Source organism: Lagenorhynchus albirostris, chromosome 11, assembly GCF_949774975.1.
Source record: "Lagenorhynchus albirostris chromosome 11, mLagAlb1.1, whole genome shotgun sequence".
NCBI lineage: Eukaryota > Metazoa > Chordata > Mammalia > Artiodactyla > Delphinidae > Lagenorhynchus > Lagenorhynchus albirostris.
The window spans coordinates 98,119,433-98,142,688 of NC_083105.1; the positions used below are offsets into that span (position 1 = coordinate 98,119,433).

General features: G+C 53.4%; 1 protein-coding gene across 3 annotated transcripts; it reads left to right on the forward strand.

Moving 5' to 3' along the window:
* The first annotated feature begins 3,198 nt into the window (after window positions 1-3,198).
* On the forward strand, window positions 3,199-23,178 carry SCNN1A (sodium channel epithelial 1 subunit alpha). 3 transcript variants are annotated; one of them, XM_060167134.1, is made up of 13 exons: window positions 3,199-3,644; window positions 3,779-4,139; window positions 11,361-11,628; window positions 12,402-12,589; window positions 17,659-17,762; window positions 18,144-18,307; window positions 18,746-18,844; window positions 19,060-19,177; window positions 21,666-21,744; window positions 21,879-21,936; window positions 22,065-22,120; window positions 22,283-22,358; window positions 22,786-23,178. In XM_060167134.1, exons 2-13 carry the CDS (start codon window positions 3,784-3,786, stop codon window positions 23,164-23,166), a joined length of 1,947 nt encoding a protein of 648 aa, XP_060023117.1. In that variant the 5' UTR covers window positions 3,199-3,644; window positions 3,779-3,783; the 3' UTR covers window positions 23,167-23,178. The 3 variants fall into 3 exon arrangements, with proteins under 3 accessions (XP_060023117.1, XP_060023118.1, XP_060023119.1); XM_060167135.1 differs by having other exon boundaries at window positions 3,220-3,318; XM_060167136.1 differs by having other exon boundaries at window positions 3,545-4,139.
* The last annotated feature ends 78 nt before the right edge of the window (window positions 23,179-23,256 follow it).

Here is a 23,256-nt window from a genome sequence, read left to right on the forward strand (position 1 = left end):
TTCCACCATCTCCTGTCCCTGGGGAGCAAGAGGCAGAAAGACCCTCCGAACTCACAACCCTCATTCCACTGCAGACCTTCTAGTCTCCCCTCTCTCCCTGTAGCCTTTGCACAGTTTATGGCCAAACCACAGGGTTAGAGGATAGCCAGTCCTGGGAGGGGGAAGGAAGGGCTGAGGCTCTGGGAGAGGCTGGGGGAGCTTCAAGACAAGACCTACAAGGCCCTGATGCCCCCCAGAACAGGCATCCACTTCTCTGGAAGTCAGGGAGCATCACTGAGCTTGGAAAGGGGAAGCTCAGCTCTCAATCTGGCCCCACCCCCAACTCCCAGGGTGATGTGGGCAAGTCACTTTGTTTCTGGGGCCTCAGTTCCCTGATGCATTAAGCAAGGGGCTAGATGCAGAGCCAGCTGGAAAGGGCTTTGGTGACCATCTGGGCTGCCTTACAACCCCACCCCCTCCCTTTCATTGAGAGCCTGGTGGCCCAGAGTGGTAAAGTGTCATTTTGTGGGTTTTTTTACATTCTTTTTTTTTTTTTAATGTTCTTTTCCACTGTGGTTTTTCCCAGGAGAAACTATCATTTTCTAAGGCACATAGTTTAAAAGCCAACATGGAAGTCATAGAATAATGCCTAGACCGTGGTCCCATTTATGGAAAAAACTATATATCTTGTTTTTAAAAAATACATGTAAGTCTATAAAAGCACCCAAAAAAGATGGACATAAATGACAGTGGCTCTCCTGGGCCAAGGCGTGGGAAAGGAATGGGACAGAGGGAGGCTTTTATTGTCCTGTAAACCTCCATGTTGTTGGAAAATTGTGTTGTGAAAAAAACGTGTTCAGGTATTTTTTTCTGCACCTTAAAAGATAATATTTAAAACAGAGCCATGACAAGTGCAGGTCTCAGATTTCTGCTTTTTTCACAACAACAAGCTTGCTCTGGCCCGTTCCAGATCTGGAATGCTGCTGTCTCTAAGCTACCACACCCTGGCAGGTGCTACAGGGACACAGCGGCACTCGCTCTCCAGCTCAGCCCAGCCCAGGCCTCTCTATCCTGCTCACTGAGCCCTTGAGAGGAAGACGAAAACTATTTGCAGTGAGGCCTTGGGCCAGTGGTTGGATTTCAGGCACCAGCCAGCAAATAGGAAAGGCAGGGATGTGTCTCTCTGAAACTCTGAGATGGGACAAGCAGGGTGCTGAGTACTGCACCTGTAGGTAGGATGTCCCTTGGGAAGGCGGGGACGGTAGAGAGAGCTTCTCAAGGAGCCTGGGAGATAATCCAGGACCCTGATGGCTGGTCAATCCACGGACTCTCTGTGGGAGTGTGTGAACCTTCCTGGTGTTCAAAACCAGGTGCAGGGGAGCCCCGGTTCCCCAAGAGTCTGTGGCTGGTCTCTCTTGGGGTGTATGGCAAAAGCCCTGAGCAGACATCCCCGTGCCGAAGAACAATTCTGCTCTGTCCTTCACGCTACTGCTATTAGGTTTTGTGTGCACAGAACACTGGCTTATCTTTGCGGAGGGCAGTTTCTTCATCTGGAAAATAAAGAAAAAGCCAGCCTTTCCCTTCCAAGGGGAGTTGTCCCCTATACGTGTCAGGGAAGCAATGGGGCGCGTTTGGAATCCTGGTCGACAGCAGCTCTCACTTTAAGAGGCCACAGGAGACGGGCGCAGACAGGGCTGTACCCTGAGCCCGCTTGTTCTGCAAGACCCAGCAGAGATGCCATCTTCTCCGGGAAGCCTTCCTGAGCCCCCCGGGTGAATGCCTCTCCCTCCCTCCCTGCCGCCAGGCTCGCTCAGCACTTGGCCTCCGCAGCTGTCGCTAGGACCCTTGTCTTATGCCCTCGGGGCCTGCCCTCTCCCACCCAGCTACATCAGCGCTCGGGCTGGGCCCCGGCGCCTGCACATCCCAGGCCTGCTCCTCCAGCAGGCAGGAGAAGCCGGTGGACGCCTCCTTCAGGGACACAGTGGCAGACCTCTCACCCGGCGGTGTGGTTTGCTCTCTGTGCCTCCTGGGCCCTGTTCTGAGGCCTCAGTGTCCGATGCCTTCCCTCTTCACTTGGCACTTCACTATTCTCTTGCTCCGTTGCTTGGGGCAGAGACTTTGGAGGAAAAACGCAGCCCCACATTGAGCTTTTCCTTCCTTCCAGGGCTGGTGCGGCCTTGGGCCAGGCCCGGCCTCTTCCTCCGCATCTCCCTGCACGGCCCACATCCCTCCCTGTCTCCTCGGTGCCCCCTGTCCCTGAGCTCCCTGGGCTCCGGGGTTCTGCCCAAGTGCCCTGCCTGGCCCCTTCTCCGAGCACACATTCCTGCAACCCCGTGACCACAACTGGGGACATTACACATTCCTGGCCTGGCAGCCAGTGATGTAAAAAAGAACAGAATGTCCCCAGGGCCCCGCCCAGCCCCCAGCTCCACCTGGGCCCCTCCCTGGGCTGGACAAGGTAGGGGTGCTGGTGAGGAGTCATGAGGGAAGAGGCTGGACCAGCTCGGACAGGGAGAAGGGTGCTCTGTGCCTGGTGCCAGGTGGGGCCGCGAGGTGTTCCCACCTCAGTGAGCGGGGAGGGAGGTTGCAGACACGCCTTCTCCTTCCTCTCCAAGGCCTGGGGGTGAGGCTGACGCAGGGGTGCCTCTGCAGGGATTCCCCAGGGAGGGGCCCTGGCTCCTGGAAGCCCGCACAGGGGGACCTTCCTGCTCTCCTTCAGGGGAGGGGCTGCTTTTGGGGCCGGCTCCCTCCTCCTCACCCCCCTTCTCTGCCTCTCCTCCCTCCCGGTCCTTCACCCTCTCCTGGTCCATCCACCTCCCTTCTCCTGCCTTCCCTGGTCTCCTGGTCTCCCCACCTTAGTCTCACTCGTCCTAACTTGTCCTTTTTCCCATGCTTTGCCCTCCTGGCTTTGCGTTCAGGGTCCTTCTCCTGGTTCAAGACCTCTGACCCTCCCCTGCCATTCTGTCTCCTGGTCCCCCTGCCGGCCAGCTCCCCGCCACTCCGAGGCCCTGACTCTTCTCCCCGCCACCTCTCGCCTTCCCCGTCCCTTAGCGCCTGTCACCTGCCCTCAGGCACCCTCCTCCCACAGAGGAGCTCTCAGCTCTGACTCCTCCTCTGCCCCTCCCCCTGCCCGGCTCACCTTTAATTGAGATGCTAATGAGGCTTCTGTCGCTTCCATACCTGGCGGGAGGGCAGGCTGCACCTGTCAGGTGAGGGGGAGGAGAGGCCGGGCTGCCAGATCCAGCTGGAAAGGAAACAGTCCCAGTCCAGCCACAACCCGGGAGTGGGGAACCGGAGGCCACCCAGGCCTCTTGGAGTCCTGCAGTCCTCGGGGCCGAGGTCAGGGCCAGAGACCGGAGGGAGCGGGGGCGGAAAGGAAGGGGGCAGGATCAGAGAGGCGGGTGCACGGAGAGGAGACAGGCAAAGCAAGGGAGCCCAGAGACACCCAAAGAGAAGCAGGAGGCAGAGACGGGGACAGAGACGGAGAGAAGCTAAGACACAGATCCCAGAGGAAGAAGACCAAAGAAAGGGATTGACTCAGCAGGGCAGAGACCGCAGTAGAGACAAGGGGAGATTCTAGGACAGAACCCAAAAGGTGGCCTTATCGGGGAAGCAGGGAGGTCACTCCAGGGAAGCTCCAGCTCTTCTCGCCCCGACTGCTGCAGGTCAGCTGGCTCCCGGGGAGGGGGGCGGGCAAGAGAGGGAGAAGGTGGGCTGAGGGCGCGGCCCCGAGGTGACAATGGAGGCACCCAGAGCCCAGGACTCAGTCCTGCCCCTCGTCCTCCCCGACCCACCCAAGGGCTCATGAAGGGAGACAAGCATGAGGAGCCTGAGCCGGGCCCTGAACCTGCGGCCCCCCCGCCGTCCACGGACGAGGAGGAGCCCCTGCTGGAGTTCCACCACTCCTACCGGGAGCTCTTCCAGTTCTTCTGCAACAACACCACCATCCACGGCGCGATCCGCCTGGTGTGCTCGCAGCACAACCGCATGAAGACGGCCTTCTGGGCTGTGCTCTGGCTCTGCACCTTCGGCATGATGTACTGGCAGTTCGGCCTGCTCTTCGGAGAGTACTTCAGCTACCCCGTCAGCCTCAACATCAACCTCAACTCGGAGAAGCTCGTCTTCCCCGCCGTCACCGTCTGCACCCTCAATCCCTACAGGTCGGTCTCCTTCCGCCGCTTCCCCGAGCCTGGGAGGGGGCTCCAGAGGGTACAGGGGTGCCCACCGGGCAGGCAGATGCTCAGACCCAGAGGTAGGAGACGACACTCCTGTCCCGAGGCAGACCTCCCTTTGGGCAGGGTAGGGAGCCCCCGATCTGATGGGCTGGCCCTCGCTCTGCCCAGTGACGCCTTCCTAGTGCCCGGGGCTTCTCCAGAGCAGGCTTGGGGCACCGACAGCTTCCTCCTCCAGCCCTTCATCCTCCCGCAAGCGGGAGGGAGTGCTGATGAGGTCAAGATGCTGAGAACTCCAGAAGGGCAGGGTAGGGATCAGCCCCTCCTCCGCGTCAGGCGATGAATCTGACGGAGGTTCTGGGGCAGGGGCGGTGGGATGGGCGGTGGCAGCTGGCAGGGGCCGGGCCCTGGTACGGTGGTCTTGGTTGAGCAGGGGGGGTTGTTCTGGAGAAAGCAAAGTGGCGGGTGGTAGCAAAGCATTCTGTGAGCCGGAGGTGGGGGGCGTGGAGCGTCACAGAGCCAGGAGAACAGGACAGCCCTGGTCAGGCTGTTCTCCCAGAGGCTCAGGTGACCCTGCTGGGCTGTACAGTCCACCTGCCCAGGTGACTGACTGTTACGTACTTGGGTGTGTCCTGAAGTTTTGGGTTTCATCACCGTTCTTTGCCAATTTTCAGTCGGGAAGCCAGAGGGTGTGGAGGTGACCATAGAGAAGACAGGAGGGCAGGGCTGGGTGTCTACACACACCCACATTTTCTGTGTGTTCGCTCAGTCCTGCCACACCTTGGGACACCCGAGGCAGGCCAGACACAGGGCTAGGCACCCGGCAAATGGGTTCACCAATAATTCCTGCAGTTGTTGCCGTGGGCCAGGTACTCTGCTAGGTATTTGAAAGATAGGATGGAAGAGACAGGCATATAAACAAATAACTTCAGCTCACTGTGATAGGTACAATAAAAATTGTGAGGTATAGTCTCTGTCTTCAAGGAGTGTAAGATTTACGAGTGCACGTGTGTGTGATCGCAGGAGTGTGTGTGTGAGCACACAAACGGCGTGTGCGTGCGATTGTGGGTGACTGGGATTGGTCACACATTGGGGGTGGCATATTCTGTTGTGTCCGAAGGTGTGTCATGAACTAATAAGGGTTGGGACCTCCTGTCCTACAGAGAAACATTGCCGGGCCATTTCACTGATTAACCCCCTTATAAGGTCTAGGGTAAGAGGCCAGTTACCAAGAAGCTGCCTCACGCACCAGACACAGCTAAGTACCCCACAGGCGTCTCCTTTAATTCTCCCAACCATCCTACGAGGCAGGTACTATTATCATCCGTGTTTTACACTTGAGGAAACTGAGGCAAAGAGAGGTAAGGCACAGGGTCACAGAGATAGTGACTCACCCTGTGTGCCTGATCACAACTCACAAACCCTGCCTCTTCTTAACACCCAAGATGTGAACGTGGAATAAATGGAATCTCCACTCAGACGTTTACATCTCCTTTCTGAGCTTGTTTTATTTGCCTTCTCAGCCTTCTTTCTCCTCCCCTGCTCCCTGTGACTTTGCTTCTCCTCTTCCCAGCCTCGTGCTCCTCTGCCCTAACCTTTCCCTCCTCTTCCCACACCCTCATCCCCTGGGGCAGTGGCGGAGGGGAGGGAGGGGAGGGCAGGCAGGCCTGAGGACTAGGCTGTCGATAAAATACTTGTGGTTGAAAGATGTGGGTGAGAGATGGACAGGGCCAGGCTGAGTGTTGAGGCCTGCGTATTTTCCAAGGCTCTGCAGGGAGCAAGGCCCTGAACAGTAGTGGAAAAAGCCCCCAGGGAATGAAAACCAGAGCCCCAGCCTCTGAGGCCTGCAGGCTGGGAGGCAGGTGTCCACACAGGAACAAAATCCCTCCTGCATGACTTAGTGGGGAGAGAACACAGCACCCTGGAAGGGAGGGGAGTCAGGAAAGGCTCCTCAAAGCCGGGCAAGGGTATTGAACGTCTACTACATGCTTGATCCTGCCCTGGGTGCTTTATAAGCACTACCTCATTTAATCCTGACAAGTCCATGGAGATGGGCCTTATTATTTCCATTTTTGCAGATGAGGAAGTGCAGGTGAAGTAACTGAGCAGGGTCAAACAGCAAATAATAAAAAAATGAACAACGATAATGGCTAACACATACAGTACTTAACATAGTACTTCACAGTACAAACAAATGAAAATTTTCTATTAATTAAATGATTTAATCTTCACAACAGACCTCTAATGTAGATACCAGTATTACTCCCATTTTACAGCTGAGGAAACTGAGGCCCAGAGAGGTTACGTAACTTGCCCAAGTTCACACAGGGAACCGGTGGTGAAACTGAGATTCAAAAATCCGCCCCCCCCTCCCCCCAACATAGGAGCCAGTGCATCCTAGGTCAGCAGCTGAGTTACAAACCAAGTGTGTTTGATCTCAAAGCTCTTTCTCCCATTGCACTTTAAGGAGGGGCCAGGCAAAGGCATCCAGGGTTGGGGGGCTGGTGGGAGTCTGTGGGGAAGAGCAGCAGGAGTCCGGAGGGAGGAGGGAGGAGGGAAGGATCCAGGCTATTGGTTCCTGCTCCAGGAGAGAGGCAGGGAAGGGTGGACAGGTAGATGCAGCCCGGTGGGGGTGGGTGGTAGCCTGAGTGTGACCCACGCTGGCATGGGTACTAGAGGCAGAGGCAAGATGGGTGACTTGGACAGGGGAAGCAGGGAGGAGGTGGAAATCGTGACCAGATGCCCACCAGCAGGCAGCTGGGCGTGGCCAGAAGAGGGGGAGGAAGAAGGGGGAGCGTGGTTCTGGGCTGTTCTATAACTGCCAGAAAAGGGGACAAGGCTGAAGACCTTCATGCTAAGCAAGGAGGTGCTGAGAATCCAATGTGAAAGGTCAGCTACAGCAATCCCCTCCTTTCTGGTTAACAAAGGGCTTTCTTCACCCCAGAGACAGGGCCAGACATAGCCACATCAAAGCCCAAGAACATATTTTTCATCCAGTCCTCGGAGGATTGAGGCCGATTCTAAGGAAGAGCTTGGCATTCTTAGACAGCAAAGAAGGTCATGGAATCTTCCTTCCTGGAGATGGCAGAGCAGGGGGCATGGTGGTGAGGAGAAGGGCAGTGCCCCAAAGAGCTGCCTTGAGGCAGGGGAAGGCTCTGAGCCAACCCTGCACTCCCACAGGATCTGGAAAGCAGGCTCTGCATTGGCAGGCCTGGCAGGGACAGAAAGCCCAGACTCTTAGACCTGACACTCTCCCAACCCCCTCCCAGGGATGGACTCCTTCACATCAGGAACCTTACTACCTCTGTAGCAGCTGTTGCTGGAAAGTTCTTCCTTAGGTAAAGCTGCAGCTTACCTCACCGTCACTTCTACCCTCCGGTCCTGGTTCTGTCTCTTTGGAGAAACTCTAAAGACATCTTCTTCTTTGCCCGATGGCCATCAGTTCAGGTGCACCTGACTGTGCTGCACTTTGCCAAGTCCACTATCGCGATCTGATCTTCATCACAAGCTTGCTGGATAAGGAGGGAACTGTCAGCTCAGAGTCAGAGGAGAAGACGGAGGCTCTGAGACCCTAAAGGCTTTGCAAAGGTCACCCAGCTGCTAGGTGGACGAGTCAGAATTGGAATCTGGTCTCAGGATCCACGTTTGTTAAGACCACAAAGTCACAGGGCAGGTGAGTGGCAGGCAGTGCTCCTGTCTCCTCAGCCTTCTCTGTTTCAACAACAGGTTACTATTATCGTTCGCATTAAAGAACAGTCATGACAATAATAACAACAGCTGCAGTTATACAGTACCCACTCGGCCAGGTATTTTCCTCAGTACTTTTGATATATTAACCCATTTAATACTTATCACCACACTATGCAGCAGGTGCTCCCATTTCACAGATGATGAAACAGAAGCCCAGAGAAGATAAAGTAACTTCTCCAAGGCTAACCATCTAGAAAGTGGCGAGGCTAGGAAATGAGTGTGGAAAGCTGATTAGATCTCAGTTCCAGTAACGTTTCCTTCTTCTGCTGTTCTTTTAATGACCAGAAACAAACAAATCTCAGAATGTCAAACACACACCTTCCACCTGAGCTACATTTTCTCCTGGGAGAAGATGAGGGACAGCCGGCTAGTCTTTTATGAGGGAGATGGTGGAGGAGGACTGAGGACTTGGACTAGGCAGTCATTGTGACTGCACACCAGGACCTCCCGGGACTCGTAAAAACTACCTTGTTGGGGCCCCACCCGATCCCACCAAATCTGACTCTGGTGATTGAAGGCCTGCACTGATGGCTCACTTTTTCTTTAATTGAGGCAAATTTACCTACCGTAAAATGCACAAATCTTAGGTGCTCTTTGGGGCTTGGCACTCAAGATATTGAACATTCCATTAGCTGGTGACCCTTTGTAGTCAATTCCTTTCCCTCTCCCACTGTCATCTTCTGACTTCTGTCACCATCCATTAGTTTTTTCTGTTCTTACACTTCATATAAATGGACTCACACACTATGAATTTTCTTGTGTGTGTGTCTAGCTTATTTTGCTCGGCTTCATGTTTCTGAAATTCTTTCATGTGGTTTTTTGTTTGTTTGTTTGTCTTTGTTTTTTTTCTGTATCAGTCCCTTTTTACCGCTGAGCCGTGGTGATGGACATGTGGGTTCTTTCAAGCTTTTTGACTATTATGAATAAAGCTGCTATACATTCACATACAAGTCTTTATGTGTTCACTGCTCTTGGGCAAATAGCTAGAAGTGGAATTGGGTGAAATATACAGAGGGTTATAAGGTAGATGTAGATTTAACTTTAACTACCAAACTGTCCTCCAGACTGGTGGTACCACTTTAAACTCCCACCAGCAGCAATTCCAGATGCTCCACATTCTCATCAACACTTGATGTTGTCAGTCTCTTACTTTTAGCCTCATGGATGTTAAATGGTACCTCATTATGGATTTCATTTGCATTCACTTGAGGACTAATTGTCTTGAGCACCTTTTCATGTGTTTAGTGACCATTCGTATATTTTGGGGGTTCGTTTTTAAAACAATTTGTCTTTTTCTTGTTGATTCATAAGAAGTTTTTATATTTCAGGATTTCTTCTTTAGGTATATTTTTTAAAATATTTATTTATTTGGTTGCACCAGGTCTTAGTTGTGGCACGTGGGCTCCTTAGTTGTGGCATACATGTGGGATCTAGTTCCCTGACCAGGGATGGAATCCAGGCCCGATGCATTGGGAGTGAGGAGTCCTATCCACTGTGCCACCAGGGAAGTCCCTAGATATTCCTTATTCCAAGGAATTTTGCCCACCCCAAGGACATGAAGATCTCTTCTATATTTTCTTCTATAGTCTTTATGGTTCTGAATTTTTTGTTTAGGTCTGTGATGTAGCTTGACTTAATTTTTGTATATGGACTAAGGTAGAGGTTGAGGTTCTTTTTTTTTTTTTTTTTTTCCATACAGTATCCAGTTGTTCCAGCACCACCTATTTTAAAAAAAAATTATTTTTGCCATGGAGTTGAACTGGTGCTTTGGTCAAAACTCAGTTGACCATATATCTGTGATTATATTTCTGGACTCTGTTCTGTGCCATTGATCTTTCGTTTATCCTTATATTAGCACTACACTGTTTTGATTACTGTGGCTTTATAGTCTTAAACTCAGGTAGAGTAAGTCCTCTAACTTGGCTCTTCTTTTCCAAAATCGTTTTGGTCATTCTAGGGTCTTTGCATTTCCATATCAATCTTAGAATCAGCCTGTGAATTTCTTCCAAAATGTCCACTGAAATTTTGATAGACACTTGAGTTGAATCTAGAGAGCAATCTGGGAGACCTCATGAGTTTCTTTTTCCTTCTTTTTTTTTTAATATTTACTTATTTATTTATTTGTGGCTGTGTTGGGTCTTTGTTGCCGCGCGTGGGCTTTCTCTAGTTGTGGTGAGCGGGGGCTACTCTTCGTTGGGGTGTGTGGGTTTCTCATTGCTGTGGCTTCTCTTGTTGCGGAGCACAGGCTCTAGGCACACAGGCTTCAGTAGTTGTGGCACGTGGGCCCAGTAGTTGTGGCTTGCAGGCTCTAGAGCGTGGGCTCAGTATTTGTGGTGCACGGGCTTAGCTGCTCCGTGGCATGTGGGATCTTCTCGGACCAGGGCTCGAACCCATGTCCCCTGCATTGGCAGGAGGATTCTTAACCCCTGAGCCACCAGGGAAGTCCCCCTCATGAGTTTCTGATCCATGAACATCTGCAACTCCTTTTATTTTGGTCTTGGTGGTTTGTTTCAGCAGGATTTTCAGTGTACAGGTCTTGCACTTCTTTCATTAGATTTATTCCCAGTGTTTGATGTTGTTTATGCTGTTTAATATGGTGTTGTATTTGATTTCATTTTCCAAATATTTGTTGCTAGCTTGTAGAAATACAATTAATTTTTGTACATTGGCTTTGTGTCTTGCAACCTCGTTTAATTTCTAGGTGTTCTAGGTGTTTGTTTTGTTTTGGTAGATTCTATCCCTAAGGCCCTGCTACTCTGGACTTTCGTGATGCAGCATATAGGCCTTGTATTGAGAAGAAGGAACGTGAGGATTTATACTGGACGGTGCTTAACTTACAGTGTTTGGGCCCCACCCGAAACTCATTAAAACTGAGTCTCCTCTGGTGTCTGGTAGGCGGGAGGGGGCGCGGCGTATGCAGCACTGACATTGGCATTTTTTAAGTTCCTTGGAAGATTCTAGAAATGCAGTTGAGAACCCCAGACTTAGAAAGTCTCAGGTGGCAGACGGACCCAAAAGCCACCCTCGCCGGGGCGGGAAGGGGCGGGGGAATGGGGCGGGATGGCGCGCGCATCGCGGGTCCCTGGAGTGTCTGGGCCCAGCCCGTCCACCCCCCCCCCCACCGCCCTGGGAAGGGGCAGACAAGTTCTGGGTTCCCTTCCAGGCCAGGGCTAGGTGGGAGGAGAGCGCCTCCCGCCTCTCCCTCACGATAAACACGCGGCAGTAAATGCCGTTACCGCCGGAGCTCACTGTCGCCTCCTATTATTCCGCGGACACACCTGTCTGCACGCCCCCTCGCCCCCGAGATAGCCTGGGAGACCCCAGAACTATTCCCCGCAGGCTTCTCCGGGATGAACCGACCTCTCCGGTTACAGACAGGGAAACTGAGGCCCAGGGGCGCCGGGGATTGTCGCGAGGCCGCCGCCTCCTGGTCCGACCTTTTGCCATCGCCCCTCCCAGGTACACGGAAATGAAAAAGGACCTGGAGGAGCTGGACCGCACCACAGAGCAGACGCTCTTCGACCTGTACAAGTACAACTCCTCCAACAGTCTCGTGGCCCACGCCCGCGGCCGCCGCGACCTGCGGGAGTCCCTGCCGCACCCCCTGCAGCGCCTGCCGGTCCCGGCTCCGCCCCACGCCGCCAGCAGAGTCCGCCGATCCGACTCCAGCCTGAGTCACAGTAACCCGAAGGTGAACAGGAAGGACTGGAAGATCGGCTTCCAACTGGTAAGGCCCCGCCCCCTCGCCCCGCCCCTCTGGTGCGGCCGGAGCCCGGGACTCCGCTCCGCTCCCTTTTCCTACCCACCTCTGCTGCCGGTGATACAAGGCGGACCCAGTCCGCTGGCTGGCAAAATGAGTAAGTTAAATACTTAAATATGGTTTGAAAGATAAAATTAAATGGCATCTCTCTGGGCTCCAGCTTGTGGAGGCTCCTCGCTGGGGGCCTCTGTGGGAGCGTTTATGGGGTGAGAAGTCAGATCTACGGTGCTTTCTGAATTCCAATCCCCCCCAGTGGGACTCAGTTGGGACCCTCCAGTGTGATGGGGCACTGGGGCTCCGCCGGCCTAAGACAGAGAATAGGGAGACAGTAACAAGGAAACTTTAAAAATAAATGGGAGAGAAGCAGAGAGAAGAAAGAGAGGCCCCTTTAGTGAGAGCGGAGCATGGTACCCGGAGACCGGGGTTCCAGTCCCCGCTCTGGTGCTGGGACGAACCACTTGATTCCTCAGTCTTCCCATCTGTGAAATGGGGAGAAGAATCCTTGCTCCACCCTCCTCGGACTGCATAAATGACCCCGAGGTGTGTGCAGCTCCCGGTCTCCTCCATTAATCCCCTGCTCTCCGGGTCCGCTCTTCTCGGGGCTTCTGTTTCTTCCCACTCCTGGCTCCCCACCCCTGTCTATCTGGCTTCAGGACCCCAGACTATCCATTCCTTGACCTTGGCCCCCGTCCTGCTTACCCTTGCTGCTGGTCCTCTGACTCTCTGGTCTCTGTGTCTAGTGCAACCAGAACAACTCGGACTGCTTCTACCGGACGTACTCATCAGGGGTGGATGCAGTGAGGGAGTGGTACCGCTTCCACTACATCAACATTCTATCCAGACGGCAGGACACTCCAATGCTGGAGGAGGAAGCGCTGGGCAAATTCATCTTCGCCTGCCGCTTCAACCAGGTCTCCTGCAATGAGGCGTGAGTCTTGTCCCTGAGGCCTGGCTTCGTGCTCCCCATGGGGTCTCCTTCCCTGCGCCAGCCTGAGGCCCAGCATGGCCAGCACCCCGGAATGCTGGTTGACTAAATAAATGCTTGCGGGTGGGGAGGAGGGAGAAGCATTGACTTCAGGTCCAAACCTCTGCCCCAGGAATTGTCCTGCAGGATTTCTGCTGCTCCCTGCAGGGCTGGGTCTGAGTGAAGCAGCCTCAAATGGATGCCCTGGGAAGGCTGGGGTTGAGGTCCGGCTTTGAGAAACCAAGGGCTGGAAGCATGGTTCTCCATTTTTCTAAGGTGTCTTTCTCACTAGCATCAAACTCCAGAGTGCCTGGAAGGTCGTCTGGTCCCCTGCCCCGCTTGCTCAGATGACGCGGCAGTAGTGGTATAGTGGACACAGCGTGGACTGAGTCAGAGTCGAACCCTCAGTTCCTGCTCTGGCTCTGTTTCTTCCAGGCCGGGTGACTCTGAGCATTTCACATCACTCTTCGGAGCCTACTTCTTTGTAAAGTGGGGGAAATGAGATTCATTCAATGTTCACTGAACAAATATTTTTGACTGTCTGGGCTGTGTGCCCGTCACTGCTGTAGACATTTGGGATACATCAAAGAAGAAGAAGAAAAATCCTTGTCTTTTGGCACTTTTTCTTTCTTTTTCTTCTTTTTCTTTTTTCTTTCTTTTTTTGGCCACACCGTGCGGCATGCTGGATCTTAGTTCACTGACCAAGGATTGAACCCACGCCCCCCGCAGTGGAAGTTCAGGGTCTTAACCGCTAGACTGCCAGGGAAGTCCCTTGGCACTTTTTCTTAAGTGATGAAGATGATGATAACGTCTATCTCCAAGTGCAAGAGATGACGAGTTGAGAGCACTTTACACACTGCAGTGAGTGGTGGGTCTCATTACTCCTGTGAAATGACACTCACACAGATGAAGTGACTTGCCCTAGGCCACCAGGCCAGCCCGAGCCAAGGGTCCTCCCCACTCTACTGCAATGCCCGCCAGGCATTCTTTCAGTCACATCTCCTGTCATAATGTCCTTGCAAAGAGGTCACAGCAGCTGCCAGCCCTCTGAGGGCTGGGAGGGGCTAGGGGTACAGGGAGGTCCCCTTCTGTAGCCTCTGTCCCCTCCTACCCCCGCCTTCCCCTCCCTATTCCTCGGTGTTCAGGCACCATCTCCCTGCCTCTGCCTGGCTGAGGAAGGGTGTTGACGCAGCGTCTCCACTCTACAGGGACCCCTGCCCTTTTCTGTCACTAGGGCCACGTGTCACCTGGTTCTGCCGCCACCCCTCACCTGGAACACACACTCTGCCCAGCGCACACCTTTGTTCCTGTCTCTTGTTTCTGTGTTTGTTTGAGGACAGAAGCTGCCACTGGGGAAGTGAGACCAGCACCTGAGCCTGGGTCAGCCCACACCTGCCACCGACTTGCTCTGTCACCCCCTCACTTTGCCTGCCCCAGGCTGCTGCCTCCCCATCAATGGAAAGTCCATCGTTCATCTCAGACTTGACGCTTAGGTCACTTCCTCAGCTCAGAGCCTCATTTCTCACCGGGATTATGATAACCCTTCTAATCTGTCTCTCTGCCTCTCAATCCTCCCTTTATTCTGCGACCACAGGAAGCTTTAATACTTCAGGGTTCTGCCTGCACTTCACTGTACTTAACTATTCCAGTCAGGCCCGTTTAAAATCCTTCAGTGTCTCTCTGGCCTTCGGAATTGAGTTCAAGCGCTTTATCATGGCTTTCTCAGTCCTCTCCTCCCCTGTATCCAACACCCTTTCCCCTCTCTCTATAATCTTTTCTTTAATAACAGCTTTATTGAGGGACTTCTCTGGTGGTCCAGTGGGTAAGACTCCGTGCGCCCAATGCAGGGGGCCCGGGTTTGATCCCTGGTTGGGGAGCTAGATCCCACATGCATGCCGCAACTAAAAGATCCTGCGAGCCACAACTAAGACCCAGCGCAGCCTAAACAAAAAAATAAGTATAAAAAAAAAACACAGGGACTTCCCTGGTGGCACAGTGGTTGAGCGTCCGCCTGCCGATGCAGGGGACACGGGCTCGTGCCCCAGTCCGGGATGATCCCACATGCTGCGGAGCGGCTGGGCCCGTGAGCCATGGCCACTGAGCTTGCGCGTCCGGAGCCTGTTCTCCGCAACGGGAGAGGCCACAACAGTGAGAGGCCCGCGTACAGCAAAAAAAAAACAACCAACAAAAAACCCAGCTTTATTGAGATATAATTCACATACCACAAAATTCATCCTTTTAATGGCTACAGTTCATTTGTTTTTAGTATATTCACAGAATTGTGCAGCTATTACCACTGTCTAATTGTAGAATATTTTCCTCACTCCCTGTTCCTTCCCCTCCTCCGAGCCTTGGCAACCACTATTCTACTTTCTGTCTCTATGGATTGCCTGCTGGGGACATTACATATAAATGGAGTCACACAATATGTGGTCTTCTGTGACTGGCTTCTTTCACTTAGCATCCTGTTTTCAAGGTTCATCCATGTTTCAGTGTGTATCAGTAATACATGCCTTTTTTTTTTTTTTTTTTGGCCACGTCGAGAGGCATGTGGGATCTTAGTTCACCAACCAGGAATCAAACTGGTGCCCTGCTGCAGTGGAAGCGCGTAGCCCTAACCACTGGACCGCCAGGGAATCCCCCCCAGTTCCTGCCTTTTTTCTGACTAAATAGCTTTCCATTGTATGCATAAGCCACATTTTGTTTATCTCTTCTTCAGCGGATGGACGTTTGGGTTGCTTTCACTTTTTGGCTATTATGAATAATGCTGCTATGAGCATTCTTGTACACGTTTTTGTATGGATGTATATTTTCATTTCTCTTAGGAGATACCTAGGAGTGGAATTACTGGGTCACATAGTAATTTTATATTTAACATTTAGAGGAATTGCCAGACTGTTTTCCAAGTAGCTGTGCTGTTTTGCATTCTCATCAGCGGTGTGTGAGGGTTGCAAATTCTCCCCAGCCTCCCCTTGTTATATCTGTCCTTTTGACTTTAGATGTCTTAACGAATCCCTATACTCTTTTTTTTTAAATTTATTTATTTTTGGCTGTGTTGGGTCTTCGTTGCTGCGCTCAGGCTTTCTCTAGTTGCGGCGTGCGGGCTTCTCATTGCGGTGGCTTCTCTTGTTGCGGAGCACGGGCTCTAGGTGCGCGGGCTTCAGTAATTGTGGCACGCAGGCTCAGTAGTTGTGGCACACGGGCTTAGTTGCTCCGCCGCATGTGGGATCTTCCCGGACCAGGGCTCGAACCCGTGTCCCCTGCATTGGCAGGTGGATTCTTAACTACTGTGCCACCAGGGAAGTCCCTGAATCCCTCTACTCTTAATAGCAAATTTACATAGCTCTTACTGAGGGCTAAGCACCGTTCTGAGTGTAATTTAATCCTCCCAGTATCCCTGTGAAGTAAGTAGTATGATTATCGCCATTGTATAGACGAGGAAACTGCAGCGCAAAGAGATCAAGTGCCTGGGCTGGTCCTCCAGCTAACACTGGTTAGAGCTAGGATTCGAGTACAAGCTGTTTCGTTCTGGAGCGCGTGCTCTTCACCGTCACGTTATGCTGCTGCTCATATACGTATTCTCATAATGTGCTTACTGTGTTTCTCTTTGTATGTGTTTTTACCCAGTGTGTACGTAATGTGGACATAAATGGCGTTGTGTTATGTATCTCGTGTCACTTTTTATTTTGTAAACTAAGCTCTGTGAGTTTAAGAATGAGCCATGGTGCTGTGTCTACGCTGTTGATTCCACCCGCTGCAAACAGCCCGTGGTGTGCACCTGCCACACTGTCCCTGTCCCTCTCCTCTGAGCAGGGCTCACAGGCCTTGCAGGACTGGCCGCTTCTTTCTTCCTCCCTCCCTGAGGGAAGCCTTTGTTCTGGAAATGCTGACTTCCTAGCCCTTCCCAGAATGTGCACCAGTACTTCACACCCTTGCGCCTTTGCTCTTCAAGGCCGATGGAGCATTCCAGATCATCTAGTTCCATCTCCTCGTTTTACAGATGAGGAGAGTAAGCTTAGGGAAAAATGGCTGCTCAAGGCCGTGCAGCCAGCGCCCCGCTCCTGACCTCCGTCCAGCCTTCTTTCCTCTCCTACTTCTCTTCCTTCCTCCTCTGCCTCTCTCGGCCCAAAGCCTCATCCCCCTCTTCTCCCTGCTCCCCTCACTGGCTCCCAGAGGGCAGGGTAGTTAGATCACAGATCCCCTCTGTTCCCGTGTGGGCTCTAGCTGCAGCCCCGCACAGCCTCCCTGTTGGGGGACCTGTGATTTGCTGTCAAATCGTGTTCCTATTGCAACACAAATCTGTGATTCCTTTCTCTCTGTTCCCAAACTTATCCCAGCCCAGCTTTGGACCTACCAGTGGGAGGCATGCTGACGTGAGAGGCCCCGTTCCCGCCCTCGCATCTGACCTTCCTCCTTGAAGCTTTGTGCTCACTGGTCTCACTCTCTTCCCCCCGGACCCCCCTTCCCTTCCGTTCATCTGTCAGCTAGCTGTTAACGATCTCCTATGTCTCCAGTGTGCCAGGAACCACACCATTACCCTAGAGATGATTCGGACATGAATGAGACGTGGCTCCTGTCCTCAGGGAGATTATAAACCAAATGGGGAGCTAAGAGTGAGACACACGAGAAGCTGGGGTGCTGCAGGAGTTCATAGTGCAGCACAGTGACGGGAGGGTCACAAGGCCAGTGAGGTCAGGTGGCATCACCGTAGGGTGGAAGGGAAGGAGCCTGGGTGGAAGGGTGGAAGGAGGGTGGAAGGAGCCTGGGCTAGAAGATGGCTGATCTGGTTGGTGTCCCATCTCATCCTTGCTGCTTGTGTGACCTTGGGCAGCTACTGGATCTCTCCGAGCCCGTGCTCCCTCTTCCGTGAAGTAGGGATGATGCCCAGTGGAGTGACTGAGGGCTTGTGGGCAAGGCTCCCAGCACTGTGTTGGCACATAGTAGGTGATCAGGAAACAAAGGGCTCTGAAAGTCTTCCTCTCCCTGACCCCCTGCACTTTCCCCTCTGACCCCCCTCTCTCTCTCCTGCATAGGAATTACTCCCACTTCCACCACCCGATGTATGGGAACTGCTACACTTTCAATGACAAGAACAACTCCAACCTCTGGATGTCCTTCATGCCTGGGGTCAACAACGGTGCGCCACCCCTGACCTCGGCCCAGCCCCTCCCCCGCGCTGTGCACCCGCATTTACCCACCTTGAGCCCGCGTCCTAGTGATGCTTGGGGCCTCACTGCAGCGTGCCCATCTGTATCCTGGAAAAATCCTCTTTGATTTTTCTCCCCCGTGGGCATCACGTGGTACATTCCAGGTGTGGTAGGAATCCTGTCCCAGTCCTGCCTTCTGCTGCCCCTCACCCCAACCCCGAATCCAGCTCAGGGGTTGCCAAGCCCATTTGCAGGTCTTCCTGAACTTGCTGCCCTGGGAGGCTTAGAGACGAGGCAGGGTGGGCGGGTGGGTTTCCACCCCCAGATGCTTCTCCCAGACCCCCGTCACTCTGTTCCCCCTGCACGCCCAGGTCTGTCCCTGATGCTGCGGACGGAGCAGAATGACTTCATCCCGCTGCTGTCCACGGTGACCGGGGCCAGGGTGATGGTGCACGGGCAGGATGAGCCCGCCTTTATGGACGACGGAGGCTTTAACCTGCGGCCTGGTATGGAGACCTCCATCAGCATGAGTAAGGCAAGGAGGCTGACTGCGAGGCCTGGGAAGAGAGCCTCAGGTGAAGGGCGGGGAGAGGGCCTGGGGGGTGACAGCCAGAGGACCAGAAGAGGTCGTGCAGGGGGAGCCTCGAGCGCGTGGAGGTCTTCAGGAGCAGAAACCAGGGGTGAGGGCCCCGGCCGAGTGGGCGTTAGGAAGTAGGGATCTGGGGCGGGGGAGGCTCGGGCGAGAGCGCCGAGAAGGGGTGCGGGGCGTGCTTGGGGTTCCAGGGGGTGCTCCGGGCCCAGTGTCCTTGGAAGTAGTCCCGGGCGTGTGTTTTGAAATGGTGAGGCAGATAGGAGAGGAGGTAAGGTAGGACATACAGCCTGGGACTGAGGGAAGACAGAGGCCGGGAGGAGGCCTTGACAACGAGAGGTCTGACCTCTGACCTCTGACTTCTCCATGTCTCTGCATTCGCAGGAAGCCGTGGACAGACTTGGGGGTGACTATGGCGACTGCACCAAGAATGGCAGCGATGTCCCAGTGGAGAACCTTTACGGTACCAAGTACACGCAGCAGGTGAGGCTCAGCCTGTTTCCATGGCGACCATCTCCCAGGCCTGCAGTGCAGGTCAGCCAAAGCCACAGGGTGTGTGTGATGGGTGATGGGGACGGGTGGAGAGAGGGATGGAGGCGCACTGCGGGGACTGGTTTGTGCTCCCCTCCCCTGCCGTTTGGAGCTGCGTCGGGGAGGGCAGTCCTGACCCCCTCCCCCTTCATTCTCCCCTCCTGCAGGTGTGTATCCATTCCTGCTTCCAGGTGAACATGATCAGGGAGTGTGGCTGTGCCTACATCTTCTACCCGCAGCCCAGGGGTGTGGAGTTCTGTGACTACAGGAAGCATAATTCCTGGGGTGAGACTGCGGGAGGCCCGGCCCCACACCCCACTTGAGCCCAGGACAGTCCCAGGAGCCCTGCACCCTCAGTGCCCCGGCCGTGGCTTCTGGCTCCCACGGTCTCTGGCAGGTTCTCCTGCCGACTCTTGTGTTCCGGCCCTTAGATGCTACCCCTCTCTGTTTTCCTCTCACTCTCTGTGTCTCTCCTCTATCTCTGTTCCTCCCTCACAGTTTCTCTCTCTCTCTGTTTTGGTTTCTGTGTGTTTATAATGGGATGGCCTCATTTAAAAATAACTCGCAGCAAAAAGGAAGGAAGAGCCATGAAGCAGATCTCCCCCGGGTTCTGCGCTCTGGCTGTAGCTTCCCGGCTCACTCCCCAGGGCGCCAGCCGGGCTGGTGCTGGGCACTGGCAGTGGGGGCAGGAAGAAAATACTAGACGTTATGTGCATCTGCCTCATTCCCTAACATCTTCCATTTTATGTATGTTTTATAATGTACATAAGGTATCAGTGCAGTGGGAGTGGGTATGTCATTTAGAAACCCAGTACATAGATTGGAATGGCTTACGGAGGAATGTTTTACCTAGAATCTGGAGGGCACTAGATTCTCCTCCTGACCCTGGTCTAGGAGCCGACCAATCCCTTTTCCTTTTTTCTACAGCTGAGTTATTCAGCAGGGAAGCTGTGCTTAGAGAGAAAGAAAATCCCCAAGAGACTAGAAGATAGAGGGCAGGCGTCCCTGTGCACATGCCCTTACCTGGCACAGCTGACCCCTCCCAGGGGACACGGCAGGGGCACAGCAGACCCTAGAGTTGCGTGCTGCTTCTGTCTTGGCTCTGCTGTGTTCATCTTTCTGCCTACTTCCTTTCCTGGCTCTGCTGCACTCAGCTTTCCCCCTGCCTGTGCTCTGCAGTCGGCCTTCCGGCCTTCCGATTCCTAGCCCTCTGGCCTTAGAGCATCACAGCGCATCAGAGCTGGAGGGAAGCTCGGAGGGCGTCTGGCCTGACGGGCTTCTTTCTCAGATGAACAAGCTGAGGTTCCCGAGGGAAGACGTGATGTCCCAGGACACGCAGGGCAGGGACTCTGCCCACTGCTCCCCCGACCCGCAAACAGTGATTGCTAAGTGGTTGTGAATTTGAAAAAGATCTTCGAGAGAAAAATAACATTGCTGTTTGCTGAGAAGCTGTGAGGATGAGGGAGAGGAGCCTGGCTGAAAACACAGTCTGTTGAGTTTCCTGAGGATGGCTTACTCCCAGAGAAAAGGGCCTAGCTGTTTCCCACTCTTCCTAATTAAAGAATAATTATGTAATTAATAGTATAAACCCCGGTAGACAGAGAGATTTGGGTCAGAAATGAAGAAGGACTTCTGGATGGGTGACTAAAAGTAGCAAGAATGACGAAATAACCTTACTTAGAACTTGGGAAATAGGGGTGAAGGGCGAATTCACGGTCCCATTATTTTTTTTTCTTGGTAACAGCTTTATTGAGGTAATTCATTTCCCGGATAACTCACCCGGTGAAAGTGTACAGTGGAACTTTAGTATACTTTCAGTTTTTAGCACAGTCATAGAGCTGTGTATCAATCATCACAATCAATTTCGAACCTTTTCATCACTCCAAAAAGAGACTATGTACCCATTAGCCCTCTCCATCTCCCCTTTCCCTGCGACCACAGGCTCCCTCCCTGCCCCTACCATCCCATGCCCCTCATAACCACTAACCTACTTTCTATCTACCGTAAGATTTACCTGTGTTGGACATTTCTTATATCACAATATGTGATCCTTTGTGATTGGCTTAGTTTCATTAGCATAATGTTTTCAAGGTTCATCTACTTTGTAGCACACATCAGTACTTCACTCCTTTTTATGGCTGAATAATATTCATTGTATGCATGGACCACATCTTGTTCATCCATTCGTCAGTTGATGGACCTTTGGGTTGTTTCCATTTTTTGGCTCTTGTGAATAATGCTGCTCTGAACATTTGTGTACAAGTTTTGTGTTGAGTTTTCAATTCTCTTGGGTGTGGAATTGCTGGTGCATAGAGAAGTTCTATGTGTAACCTTTTGAGGAACCGCCAGACTGTTTTCCACGACGGTGGTACCATTTTACATTCCCAGCAGTGATGAGTTCCAGTTTCTCCACATCCTCACCAACACTTGTTATTGTCTTTTTCCATTGTAGCCATCCTAGTGGGTGTGAAGGGGTATCTCGCTGTGTCTCATTATTCTTGCACTAAAATTGTTCCCATTTCCTTCTTTGACTTTTAAATGTTTGTCCATATCCTGTGCATCTTTACAGAGGTGTACCCTGGTTGATTTTATTTTTTATTGGACTTAGCTTAATTTCTTCTACATTTTCTGTTGCTGCCACTCGGGGGGCATCACTGTAACGCTACGTAATACTCTTGTGAAGTGGGCGCCAGGGATCTTGGGAGACCTCTTGGGTGTGGGGTGGAGAAGGCTGAGGGGGCCTAGGGAAATGAGCACGTCTCTGCACCCGCAGGCTACTGCTACTATAAGCTCCAGGACGCCTTCTCCTCAGACCGCCTGGGCTGTTTCACCAAGTGCCGGAAGCCATGCAAGTGAGCCTCCCCCCCACCCCCGGGAGCGCAGGTTGGGCAGCTGGCTGCTTGGCTGGGTAGAATACGGGGTCCTCAGCCCAGCTTTGAGTGGGAGAGCCTCACCCCCCATCACTGAGCACCTTCTCCGTCCCCAGTATGACCACCTACAAGCTCTCTGCCGGTTACTCACGATGGCCCTCGGTGACATCCCAGGTAAAGTGTGTGTGTGTGTAACATTGTGGTCTTCTGGCCATATGCTTATGGTTGTGTATGACCCCACCCCATCCCTGTAAGCCTGAAGACTCTGGGGTGACCCCATTGACACCCCAATCCTTTCCCAGGACTGGGTCTTCCAGATGCTGTCCCTACAGAACAATTACACCGTCAAGAACAAGAGGTCAGTCCTACCCTGGTTCCGGCCCTGGGAAAGGAATCTTTTGGAGGGAAAACAGACCTGGGAAGAGGGGTCATTGATACGGTTGATTGGAGGAGGGTGTTTTCGAGCGGCAGAGAAGTTAACCCTCTGCCGTTTCTTCCCACCCTCTCCCCAACGCCAAAGAGATGGGATTGCCAAACTCAACATCTTCTTCAAGGAGCTGAACTACAAAACCAACTCTGAGTCTCCCTCTGTCACGGTGCGTCCTGCCTCACTGAGGCTAGGGATCTCTTGGGGATCTTAGCGGGGTGGCTGTCCGTAAAGACAAGGGATGGCCTCTGTGGGCCAGAGGGTTTGGGCCTCGAAGGTGGAAAGGGGATAGGGCAAGGGTGAGGATTAGAAGGTTGGAAGGAGGATGCTCGCTGGGGGTGAAGTCTCTGGGGCAGGGGGTGACGGACGATGGGGAGAAGGCCCCTGAGACAGGTCTGGGTTTCAGCCGTCCCCGTCGTGGCCTGGTTCTCAGCTTTCCCTGGAAGAAACCAACCAGTGGCCGTGTGCTCCCAGGGGAGGGGAGCAGAGGCCAGGGGCCCCGGGACCAGGAGAGGCTGAGCGGGCTGGCCGAGGGCCTACGGGCAGGAGGGCAGGGTTCCTCTGCTGAGTGGTCAGTGTGCCTCTCCCCCTTACAGATGGTCACCCTCCTGTCCAACCTGGGTAGCCAGTGGAGCCTGTGGTTCGGCTCCTCCGTGCTGTCTGTGGTGGAGATGGCTGAGCTCATCTTTGACCTCCTGGCCATCACATTCTTCATGCTGCTCCGGAGGTTCCAAAGTCAATACTGGTCTCCAGGCCGAGGGGGCAGGGGTGCCCAGGAGGTGGCCTCCACTCCACCTTCCTCCCTCCCCTCCCGTTTCTGCCCCCACCCCGCGTCTCCATCCTCATCCGCGGCGGGCCCTGCCACCTCCCTGGCCTTGTCAGCCCCTCCACCTGCCTATGCCACCCTGGGCCCCCGCCTGGCTCCATCAGGCTCCAGGGAGGCCAGCTCGTCCGCCCACACTCCGGGGGAGCCCTGAGAGGGAAGGGCGGTGTCCTTCCCTTGAAATCGGCAGTAATCTGCACACTTGCACCGTATGAGTAGTTATCCAAAATCAGTGCATCCAGGT

Excerpts from the sequence above, each read along its gene's own strand:
- SCNN1A (XM_060167134.1), top strand. The coding sequence starts at position 3,784 with ATGAAGGGAGACAAGCATGAGGAGCCTGAGCCGGGCCCTGAACCTGCG. Across the intron at positions 12,590-17,658 it reads CAGGTCTCCTGCAATGAGGC|GAATTACTCCCACTTCCACC; the intron begins GTGAGTCTTGTC and ends TCTCCTGCATAG. Across the intron at positions 19,178-21,665 it reads CAGGAAGCATAATTCCTGGG|GCTACTGCTACTATAAGCTC; the intron begins GTGAGACTGCGG and ends CTGCACCCGCAG.